Source organism: Schistocerca gregaria, chromosome 1 (genome assembly GCF_023897955.1).
Source record: "Schistocerca gregaria isolate iqSchGreg1 chromosome 1, iqSchGreg1.2, whole genome shotgun sequence".
In the NCBI taxonomy this organism is placed as follows: Eukaryota; Metazoa; Arthropoda; class Insecta; order Orthoptera; family Acrididae; genus Schistocerca; species Schistocerca gregaria.
In genome coordinates, this window is record NC_064920.1 from 536,067,072 (window position 1) to 536,079,993 (window position 12,922).

The 12,922-nt window shown below is 35.9% G+C and overlaps 1 protein-coding gene across 2 annotated transcripts in view; it reads left to right on the top strand.

Moving 5' to 3' along the window:
• The window catches only part of LOC126355362 (uncharacterized), a 79,042-nt gene extending 74,962 nt beyond the window's left edge, over positions 1–4,080 (top strand). For both annotated transcript variants that reach the window (XM_050005659.1, XM_050005666.1), the window contains one exon: positions 166–4,080. In XM_050005659.1, the coding sequence (XP_049861616.1) occupies positions 166–968 (803 nt within the window). In that variant the 3' untranslated portion in view covers positions 969–4,080. The remainder of the gene's footprint in view (positions 1–165) is intronic.
• The last annotated feature ends 8,842 nt before the right edge of the window (positions 4,081–12,922 follow it).

The window sequence follows — 12,922 nt, forward strand, 5'->3', positions numbered from 1 at the left end:
CACTTTAAAATGTCAGTAGTAGATATTATTCAAATCTGTAAAATAGGAAAACCTTGTAGTTACAGATTCTGCTGTTGTCATTTTCTTTAAAAAAGAACACATAATAATCTTTGTGTACATGGTTATTTCACTTCAGTGACTTATGTTTTTGTTTCCATTTTTCAGCCCAAGTTAACAGTTCCTATGGAAAGAAAGCAAATAATGGAAACCGAAACTCTCTTTATTCAATTGAATTTAGTTCTCCAGATAATAATGCAGATGACAGTGTAGAATATGATGAAACATGTCAAAATGGTAACTCACACTTATCAGCTCCACAACTTTCTCCACGTCCCATGACCCCACGCAGAGTGAAACGCCGTAGTGTAATTTCGCGTGGTTCCACCGGCCGTAACTCACAGCAAGATAAACGAGGTAGCGTGAGGCATGGAAACACAGTGCGCTCCTCAGTTAGATCTTCAGGACGGCGGCCGAAGCTGCAACATCAGAACCCTGTGACTCGTTTAATAGAGCAGCAGCAGAGTATGCAGCAACAACAGGCTCTAGGAGACTCGTCCACATCAAATGATTCTCATCGATTGAACATGTTCGACCCTGCATCCTCTCAAGCAGACTTGTTAAACAGCTCACAGTGGCGGAAGACTGCTGGTCACACAAACCCCTTGTATCAGCAGAGTTCTATGCAGTCGTTAAATGAGGAAGAAGATTCATTCAACAGACCACCTTCAGCAAGATCGAGTTACTCAAACTATCATGGAACACGTCCCATCAGTTGTTATGTAGGTTCAAGTGGAATGAATTCTTATTATGTGCCAGGACAAGCAACAGCTCAAGTACCTGTCATAAATACACACCGCCGTAGCAATCGGTCAATACCAAAAAGTAGCAGACCGAGTACTGAATTTTTGAGTTGTGGTCCACCAGCGTATCAGTTGCAAGGTGCCATAGACTCTGAAACTGTTATATAATTTTTTTCTTTTAGCACAAAAAGTGTCGAGCAAGCCTTCACTGCCAGAAACAAATGTGCCTCTTGTAACTGGATGTTGTGAAAAGTTAAAATTTTATTTCTCTATGGAACTGTGTACTGCAATTATTCACACAAAGTGCTCCTGTATGTGATTGATTTGTATATGCTGTGTGTACAGTTCGATGAATGTTTGGCTCATCATACATATATTTTGGAGCATTATTTGAAGATTTGTGGTTTATTTAAAATAACTGAATCACATATAACACAACAGTGCTGAGTAATATTTTGTGCCTTTCTAGTCAGCTATTGAATGTAGTGTTTTGTACGTGAGCATACCATCATATGTTATGTGATGGCTAACCCTCATTAGGCTGTTGCTGGTAAATTCTAGTTTTCACGCGTCTCTGGAAAACTCCTTCACGTAAAATGTTACACCTGGGAATCATTTTAAAAGGTATGAATGTGGAACTGTTAAATATGTAATTTGCTTTGGAAGCAATGAATTCAAAAACTTACTTTTAATACATTTCCCACACATTGTTATTGAAGCTGTAAATATGCCATAAAGCACCAGGTTTGAGTAACTTCTGTTCATTGGCAGTGTCAAATTCAACTTGGCCAGTAGTGTCACACTTGCAACATAATTTTCAGGAATATATAGTTGGACCGTTCTTTTCTAGCTGTTGTTTACAAATTTTTATTAAATGCTTCCATCCCCCATATTCCCCAAATCCAAGAAGCAGCTCACTTGTACGTTCTGCAAGTTGGATTCAACCCACAGTGATCCATTATAATTTGACTACTTACTAATGAATGTGACAAAACATGACAAACCACAGTTTTTTGATGTTTGTTTTTAATTTTTCTTCTGGGTATTTTATTTTTAACATATTACTGCACCCTCCACAAACAAGGAGAGAATAGCTTTCAGTTTATCCTTAACACTGATATTACAGGCTATATCTTTGACTGTTAAAGATTTCCACTTCCTTGTGAACGGATGTTTCTGCACTTCAAACCAAGTCTCTGCTCCCGGGATTTTTATATCGTTACTGGAGATGGTGCTGCAAGGACTGTCAGTTAGTGTTGGGCCCAATTTCTGCTTTTTTCATTCATCAAATGTTTCTGCTCATCTGTCACAGTATCAATTTAGAATCCACATTATCTTCTTAACAAAAAAGGCCTAATACTTTTTAAAAGTTCATAAAATGCATTTCTTACATCTGAAGCAATTTTTATACATTTTGACAGCCTGAAACACTGATAGGTGGTTCTGGTGAGAAGAAAGCAACTTAATAAATAGTAAGTAGTAATAAGGCTGTAAAGATTTATTTTCATAACCAGCTTTGAAACTTTCTGACAACTTTGGATGATGCATATGTTTATTATAACATCACTTTACATAACACAGACAAATATAACAAATTTCTAGAATTGGGAAAATTTTACAATCGCCTTGATCATATTAAGACTGATTTTTCAAAATATAATTGAAAACTATTATTGTGATTGTAAAAAGTTAAATGGAAAATTTGATCAGTTTTTGTATTAGTAGTACAAATATCAGAAATAAAACGTATTTGTGGAAACTGTTACTGTAACTGCATCAGTCCCTCAGAGGTTTTTATCTATCTTTCCAAAACTTCTTTCAAACCACTTCAGCTCATCACCCTACAAAGTTTATTAAGTAATCATAAATTTGTTATTTTACACATCTTATATCACATGGTGCAGGTCATTTTGTGAATCAGGTACGTTGAACTGTTTATTTTTATTCATCTAAGGATCACACGTTGTGTTAGTAGAATGAAACACAGTAACACAAAATATAAATGCACACAGAATTCATAAATGTACCCCATGAATATGACAGGTGATAGGCCTAGCCTTGAAGGAACCATCCTGGAATTTAAGTAAAATGATTTAGGAAAACCAAACAAAACCCAAATCAGTACGGCCGGACAGAATAAAAGCCATCCTCCCGAATATGGGGGTCAGTACCTTAATAGCTGCACCACCTTCCTCAATCACTCCATATTATACGATGTTCTTTGATTTACATCCAATTTGTGTCACCACACACACTAAAGACACCTGGTGATGACTTCTGAATTATGAAGGTGGCACTGTGCCCCTTGTGCTAACTCCAGTCTGTTTGACTCCAGGACCAGAAACATTCAACTATGCTCCATGTTTGTCTTCGTGTCCTCCCCTCTGTCTACCTAAAACTGAGTCAGCATTCCCCCCACCCGACGACTGAGATACTGAACTCTGGAGAAGACAATGCACCTTATATCTTGATATAAGATTTTCTTTTAAAAACAGTAAACTGTGATAATGTATTGAAATGTAACAAGATGTTGTAGTTAACTCCTTTCATCTTTAATCATTACATTAAGTCCTGCAAGTGATCTTTGGTTGTGTAACATATGCATTACTTATGAAGAAAGTTTTAGCTGCCTTTTTGGACAGATGTATTTTAGTAATCTTTCATTTCCTTGGACAGTTTATTATACTATTTTATTCTCTGAGGGAATGTGCTTTTTAGTCTGTTTTTCCATGGTAAATATAATTCCTAAATAGCTATAATTCCATGATGATGTATGGGACTAATTACTGATATATCTCCTACTTTGCTTAACAGATTGGTAGATGTTCTCACTTGGTGCAGTAAGGATGCCATATTTTTTTAAACAGCCCCTTACAATGAGCCCTACTACTACTACTACTACTACTACTACTAGTAGTAGTAGTAGTAGTAGTAGTAGTAGTAGTAGTAGTAGTAATTGTGGTTGTTGTCCTCTTCTCTTTCCATTATCTGCCGTTTGAAAATTGTGTCCAGGTTTTGTGTCTCATCTACAGAAAAGGATTCCATAGCTAAAAATTAAGTGTACATAGTAGTAAAGTCTTTCTTTCTCATCACAGCTGATAAATCTCTTCTGATCCGAGGTTCTGGACTACTTTTCTGTAACTCTTCCAATTTCCTAAATCTGGTCAGCCCAGTTCTTTCTTCCCCTGCAATCATTCTGTCAGGAGGAGGAACCACTGGCTCCTTAAGCTTGCACATTTCCTTAACTTTTCACCTAACACTGCTTGAAGGGTACTCTTTTGTCCACCCATTCAAAAAATGATTGTTTCCGTTGATGTATTATTTCAAGATAGTCAGTTATTCTTGAGAATGAACACACAAGCGAAATTGGCCTGTAGTTTCCTATACTTGATTTATTATTTCTCCTATAGGTACAATTTGTGAATGCTTTAGGTACGTGGAAAAAATACTTGAATTGAAGGAGTCATTTATTATGTTTGTTAATAGGGCTTGTGTGTTGTCCATGCACTCTTTCGGAACAGATTCTAGAACCTTATCTATACCTGCTGATTGATTTTTTAGTTACTGTTTTGTCTTCATGATTTTAAGTTCTTTTGTGAGAAATATCATCATGTGCCTGCTGTGACACTGTGTGCACTACACGTGTTTTAAGATTATTTTGCTGCAACTTTTCTGCAGCGCTACATAAATAGTCACTTATAAAATTTGCCCGATGATTTTACTGCTATTCTACACCCGTGTTTGACTTTTGTGTTGTTATGCTTGTCTACCTTTTCTAGTTCCTTGATTTGTGACATATTATACTACTTTGCTTTTATTTTATGCATCATATATTATTTGTCATTGGATGATTTTCTTCAGAGCAATCAGTACACCAACCGAGTATTTTTTTATTTTACTCAGTATTGCAAAAGAGCTAAAGAATGATACTTTTTTAACTTGGGTGGAAAACCACAAGAGGATGCACAGACTAAAGTTACAGATGAGATGCAGGAAAATGAGCTATAAGTTAAAAAGATCTCTTTGGAGATGAGCAATACTGATTTGAAACCAGTTACGAACTGATCAATAAAAATCATAATTTTACTGGTGCAATTGTATTAACATATTCCACTTTGAAAATGTCACGGCATCCCACTGTGGAAAAATTAAATCTAAAGATGTACGTACCAGGTCACATAATGTGACTACACTGCATCATCCTTTGAGATAAGTGTAAAATGATGACCTGTGCGCAAAAAGGAAAAGAATTATTATTTGGTTGTAAGACAATGCTGACATATCTCTCTAACTTTACACATAATCACTTCAGATACTGGAACTCACTCGTAGTTAGGCCTAATGATATGTCTCAGAGATACATATGAAAACTAGGCAGCTAAATATATGTACTAACTAAAAAACATGTAAGTAAGGCTGTGATTTCCAAATGAAATTTCATATACTGAATATAGTTATTCGAATTTATCTGCCAATGAGTATATTTACAACATGCAGCTCTGGTAATATGAAGTATCAAATCTTGTTAATAGGTCTTATTATTTTCATTGAATAATGAACATGTACCATTGTATTTGACAGTGATAGTTCATTACATTTTTTGTCTGTCTTCCATGAATAGAAAGCTACGTGCCTATTATTAAAAAAAGAATTTTGAACTGTACTTGCCACTTAATTTGTAACTGAGTAGTGAGAATATATATGTGGCATTTTTGTTGTGAAAAAGTGTTTAACCTTGTATCATGAAAGTGTGTTAAGTGTTCCTGTACACACCAAAATTCTACAAATAATATTTTGTATATGATTAATGTACATACAAGTTGTGTAATAATATGTGATGACTCACTGGAGAAATGTTCTCTGTAAATGGAATGTGTGCAATTATTTTTCTTGTGTGAGTGGGTACTGTTTTGGCAGAAAGTTATAAGTTTTTTGGAGACATTTCTTGGAAATAATGAAAGTGTTTTAAATTAAGAATATAATCAATAAAGTACAGTGATAGTGGTTTCAATACCAACACCTTTGCTTGCAAAATTTTACATCAGTAATTTTTGGCACCCAGGGAATATATTAAAACATTCCATACAAGATATAATTTGTTGATTGTTTTTTAAATTGTAGAAATGAGATTGTGTAATACCTTACACTGCTTCATAGTTTATTCTTTACTGTGAGTTCATTGAAAGACTATTATGTAGCACATTTTTTTTTATTAAACAATGGACAATCCAGGAAGGAATGTAACTGTATTATGAAAAGTTGCTACTCACCAAATAGTGGAGATGCTGAGTTGCAGATAGGCACAACAAAAAGACACTTACAATATAAGCTTTTGGCCAACAAGACCAGAGGCTGCAGAGAGAGAGAGAGAGTGTCTCTTGCCTATTTTCAACAAAGGCCTTATTGGCCAGAATTGTATACTGTGACTGTCTTTTTGTTGTGCCTATCTGTGACTTGGCATCTCTGCTATAAGGTGAGTAGCACCTTTTCGTTACAAATTTTTACTAACATGTTAATTTCCTAAAGGCAATTGGCGGACATAGCAGAAGTTCATGCCTGATGCCATGTGCCTGTTGGCCACCACATTTTTTTCGCAGGAACCAGTACACACCCTGAGTACTTATTTTACTTTAGTTAATATTGCAGCAGAGCTAAGGAATGACACTTTTTTATATATATAACTTGGTTCCAAAACCATGAGAGGGTGGACCAGACTAAAGTCCAGATGACACGCTGGAAAATAAGTTGTAAGTTAAACAGATCGGTTTGGAGATGAACAGTATTGATGTGAAACCAAGTATGGATTAGTAAATAAAAATTGTAATGTTACTACTGCATTTTATTTGCTATTCCACTCTGAACATGTCAAGGAGTCTCACTGTGGAAAAAATAAATCTAAAGATGTACTTGTCATGTCACATAGTGTGTCAGTCTCTGAGATAAATACATAACAACATTCTGCAAGCAAAAAAATTATTTGGTTGTAAGACAGTGCTAACGGTATCTCTGTATCTGCACACATAATCACTTATGATACTGAAACTAACTCTGTAGTTAGTCTTAATGATAAGTCTCAGAGGTAAATAAAAAAAAACTGGTCAGTTATGTTGTTGTTGTTGTTGTTGTTGTTGTTGTTGTTGTTGTTGTTGTTGTTGTTGTTGTCTTCTGTCCTGAGACTGGTTTGATGCAGCTCTCCATGCTACTCTATCCTGTGCAAGCTGCTTCATCTCCCAGTACCTACTGCAACCTACATCCTTCTGAATCTGCTTAGTGTACTCATCTCTCGGTCTCCCTCTACGATTTTTACCCTCCAATGCTAAATTTGTGATCCCTTGGTGCCTCAAAGCATGTCCTACCAACCGATCCCTTCTTCTAGTCAAGTTGTGCCACAAACTTCTCTTCTCCCCAATCCTATTCAATACCTCCTCATTAGTTACGTGATCTATCCACCTTATCTTCAGCATTCTTCTGTAGCACCACATTTCGAAAGCTTCTATTCTCTTCTTGTCCAAACTAGTTATCGTCCATGTTTCACTTCCATACATGGCTACACTCCAAACAAATACTTTCAGAAACGACTTCCTGATACATAAATCTATATTCGATGTTAACAAATTTCTCTTCTTGAGATACGCTTTCCTTGCCATTGCCAGTCTACATTTTATATCCTCTCTACTTTGACCATCATCAGTTATTTTACTTCCTAAATAGCAAAACTCCTTTACTACTTTAAGTGTCTCATTTCCTAATCTAATTCCCTCAGCATCACCCGATTTAATTTGACTACATTCCATTATCCTCGTTTTGCTTTTGTTAATGTTCATCTTATATCCTCCTTTCAAGACACTGTCCATTCCGTTCAACTGCTCTTCCAAGTCCTTTGCCGTCTCTGACAGAATTACAATGTCATCGGCGAACCTCAAAGTTTTTACTTCGTCTCCATGAATTTTAATACCTACTCCAAATTTTTCTTTTGTTTCCTTTACTGCTTGCTCAATATACAGATTGAATAACAGTCAGTTATGTATATGTACTAAATGAGTCACATGTAAGTTAGGCTGCAATTTCTCGATGAAATTTCATATACTGAATTTAGCTATTCGGATGTTTCTGCCAATGAGCATATTTATATGCAGCTCTGTTAGTATGAAATGTCAAATCTTGTGTGTAGTTCTTACTAGTTTCATTGAATAATGAGCGTGTACTGTGAATTTTGACAGCGATTGTTGTTCATCACACTGTTTAGTACAGCATTTTTCTTGATGCCACGTAAAGTGTAAAGTTGCAAAAAATTAACTACAAAACAATGAACAGGATATTATTCCCAACTCTGCCCAGAAATACAAATTAATGAACTGTATTGCACCATATACTATCCTAAACATAGTGTAGCATTTCATCACATGTGGGTGCTGGGTGTCAGATGTGAATCTTTGCAGTGTCTGCCGGCAGCCTTAAGGCAGTCAGTATGTTAATAGCAAGAGTGACAAATATATAACATGATGACAAAAATATATTATTTACAGCTTGTGACTAAACATCAATTATAAATATTATATGCACTTTTTATATTTTCATGTAACTGTTGATATTAACAGAAATCAGTCTTCTTGAAATCAGGTGCACAATAATAAATAAATTAAAGAGCAACCTAAGGTATTACATTATGCCATATCTACAATTCTATGCAAGTGTTCCTTTAGCCAGCATTACAGAGTAAAATTAGATGGCACAAACTAACAGTGTACAAGAAATACTTAGATTCAGTTACTTTTTTCTCTTTCTGCTGATTTAATGAGTTGTTGGCGCGCTGCTTAGCTCAGTTTCACTCAAATCGCTGATCTGAGAGTGTGCCCTTACACACACACACACACACACACACACACACACACACACACACACACACACACACACACACACACACACACGCGCCCGGCAAAGAGTCCTGTGCTGAACTTAGGTTGGTGAACAACAATGGGTGCAAAGGTTAGGTAGTTATGTTGTCTCCAGAACACATTAAAGGGTGGGGAAATTCAAGAAAATTTCGACAAAAATATTTCTCGATAAAAGTTTTGAAAGGAAAAAAAAAATTTTCCGAAAAAATAAAATTCGAAAAAATTTTTCTAATAAAATCTCGAGAAATATGTGTGTAAATGTATTCAAAGGACTAGTTGTGTACTGGCAGGTTATGAGAGAGGCTAACAATTGTTTGATGAAGAAATAATAACGTTTAAACCTGTGGGAAGCTGCTAAAAAATGATCGGTTATGTGGGAAAAACGGGAATGGAAATAAAACGAAAGTTGGAAATAACTGAGATGGTTGTTTAATGGGTGAAAGGAACTGAAGCTGTGAAATAGTATTCACGAGTTTACACGAAATGTTTGTAAACTTGGAACAGTGGATGTTATAGCAGCGGTTATGTTGAAAGCGTTAAAAATTTTTAGGTTATGGTTTGGAAGTAAATTACGTATTATTGAGTATAATTTGGCAGGATAAAATGTATGGTAGATTACGGAAAAGGGGAAGATGAATACAAAGTGAAACTACTTGTACAAACAAAAAGAGAAAGTAAGATGATAGAGAATATTTCGAAATGCAACAGAGACAATAACAAACGTAATTGTTGGGTTCAAATTAATGATGATGTAAATAAAATAGAAAGAAACTTCCACATGGGAAAAAATATATCAAAAACAAAGTTTCCAAGACTTACCAAGCGGGAAAGTGCCGGCAGACAGGCACAATGAACACACACACACACACACACACACACACACACACACACACACACACACACACACACAGAGAGAGAGAGAGAGAGAGAGAGAGAGAGAGAGAGAGAATTACTAGCTTTCGCAACCGATGGTTGCTTCTTCAGGAAAGAGGGAAGGAAAGGGAAAGACGAAAGGATGTGGGTTTTAAGGGGGAGGATAAGTAGTCATTCCAATCCCGGGAGCGGAAAGACTTCCATTAGGGGGAAAAAAGGACAGGTGTACACTCGCACACATATCCATCCGCACATACACAGACACAAGCAGACATATTTAAAGGCAAATATGTCTGCTTGTGTCTGTGTATGTGCGGATGGATATGTGTGTGTGTGCGCGCGAGTGTACACCTGTCCTTTTTTCCCCCCTAATGGAAGTCTTTCCGCTCCCGGGATTGGAATGACTCCTTACCCTCTCCCTTAAAACCCACATCCTTTCGTCTTTCCCTCTCCTTCCCTCTTTCCTGAAGAAGCAACCATCGGTTGCGAAAGCTAGTAATTCTGTGTGTGTGTGTGTGTGTGTGTGTGTGTGTGTGTGTGTGTGTGTGTTTTGTTCATTGTGCCTGTCTGCCGGCGCTTTCCTGCTTGGTAAGTCTTGGAATCTTTGTTTTTAATATATTTTTCCCATGTGGAAGTTTCTTTCTATTTTATAAGGAAAGCAGAAACCATAGCACATCTCAGCAATTTATCTCTTTTTGTGGCAGATATTTTCTTTAAAATATGCACAAGTTAAAATATAGCTTCAGCGTTACTGGACATCCTCTTCTGACGGCTACAGTTGAGACCTGTTGATGCCAGTTCATTTTATTCTTGAAAAATTTTGTGTAACTTTACAATGACCATAGCAAAATGTGTGCTCTTCCCCCTGCTCCGAAAGGAAGTCTGTTTTTCATTCAGTAGCACACATCAAAGCAGGTATTAATCTATAGAATATAGGCATTTTGTTTCCTCACTGAATATTGATTTGTTGCATTATTCGTATGGTATACTGCAGCTGCAATTGCTCGAGTACCATAAACAAAAAACTCCTATAATTTGATGTATTTGTTACCTGTGACTACATTTGTTCTTAATATCATTTATCATGACTACCATGAGGCCTCTGGCTTCTTGGCAGTCAACATATCAAAGTAATTATATTGAGAACATGAAAGTGGACGTCTTGCCTGGTGCATAAAAAAGCTAGTTGCAACTGGTAACCAAGGTATGTGAGAACAGTGCAAAAGTTCAAAAGAACTGATAATATTTACACAGACGTGGCAAGTCAGATTGTTGCGTACAACAACAACAATAAAAGTTATACACTAGTACGACAAAAAAGTTTCTGTAAGTTCAGAATTTGTAAGGTAATATTCTTTGACACTGTAAGAAGAAAACTTGTAATCTAGCACACATGAAGTGGTTCACCACATGTCAAACATGTAGGCAGTCTGTGGCCTTTGGCATTATGTTTCAGTGCATGACTCTTTATTTGCATGTTAGAACATCTGAATTATTCTAAGTTCTTTGCTTTTTTCAGTGTTGACTGTGATAATCAGAGTGGCTGCATGCTGTGCTTGATTAATGGCATTATAACAAGTGCATGTCTAAACATTATCTTTGATTTTGGAAGTCTTACAAGGCACAAAAAGTACAGAACTGTGATTTGAGTAACACAGTGAGTGTAAGCATTAATATTACAATCTCATCCTGCTTTAATTTCAATATTTGTACATAGCAAAAAGACACTGCTCATTTAATAACCAAAGTAGTGTACCAGGAATATACATATTTTCCAGCAATTACTGAAAATTTATGACATCCTGTTTTGTAGCATATTTACTTCTCTGTGTACTATGTGAATTTTATTTGCACGAGTCAGCATGAAAATTCTTTATATTCATTGGTGCAGTAAACACATTGTCACAGCTTTTCACTATTTTTGTGCTTTATTGATAGAAATAATACTGTTTAGTCATTGTGGAGAAATCCGTATCTTGTCCCTAAAAAAAATTCTACTCTGAATGTTACTTATTTCTTCAGTAGAGTTTGTGTCGGTAATTGGTAGTTTTTAATAGTGCTTTGTCGAAGAGTATGATGGTTCAGTATGTTTGTGAATGGCAAATAAAACTTTTTAGGCTAATATTGTACTATGGGTACTATTGTAGTTTTGTTCTTTGCTCACATAAGTTTTCTGCATATCAGTATACATTATATTAAATATGATGCCCACCACACTTTCTTTTTCTCTGATGAGAATGCATTGTAGATGATCAGGATGACTGTTTTATTTTGTATTTCTTGAAGTTTTGAACTGTTCATATTAGACACCATTACCTCAATACCGATAGATATTTTTTTCTCAGGCTGTTACATGTTTAACATTAGTACATTTAGTTATAGAAGAATATTATTATTATTTTTATTTCAATGTTTTGATTAATACTGGGAATGGCCTTACTATGTGAGCTGGTAATTACTCACCTAATTTATTTTTCTAGCAGGCAATGATGGTTGATCTCTTTTTTTTTTTTTTTTTACGAAGACAATATTTAAATGTGCTATAGCACATTGCTATAGCTTTTGTGTGCAAATTGCATATGAAAAGTAACTGCTTGTCTGTTGTACAAAATAGTTATCAATAATGTGTAACAGATATATTGTCTGTTGGCTTTCATTTCAGAATCTTCAGAAGGCATTTCTTTAATGAATTTTCTGGAATTTTGCCATCATGACTAGCTGACTGTCAAATATTCACGCTCTATTGCAGGTGGCGAACTGAAGTAGAGCTTGTGTCCAGTGGTTATATACACTAGCCTTGCCAATGTCTGAGGACCTTTTCCTAGTAATTACGACTGGTTTCCTCTTGTCATCTGTAACAGCCATTTGCTGCAATGCAAGGATCCAGAATCTGTTTATTTTAAGGATTTGTTCTTTCTTGTTAAAATGTTGTGATGGTTATGAATTTCAAAGGTTTCCCTGAACAGACAGACATGTTAGCTCTTCTCCACAATATAAAATTACATATCAATCAATTTTATTCCAAGGTTGGTCTCTCACAGCATGTGCTCCACCTGTACCAACCTGCATTACCATGGCTCACTGTGTGACATCGACTATGAAATAAAATCTGCTGACACATGGGCTCCCATTATGGAGAACAGCTACCATGCCAGTTTGTCCAGAGAAGCCATTGAAATTAATAAGTATGTCATTAGTTAAGAAAGGAGGCATCCTCAAGATAAATGGATCCAAGATTTCTGTGGTGCAGCAAAAAACAATTGCAGCTAACGTGGTCAGAACTATAGCAGTAATCACCAGGTAAAGGCTATTAGACATTCTTGCAGGAAGTGTATGTAAATATTGGCCGTACCT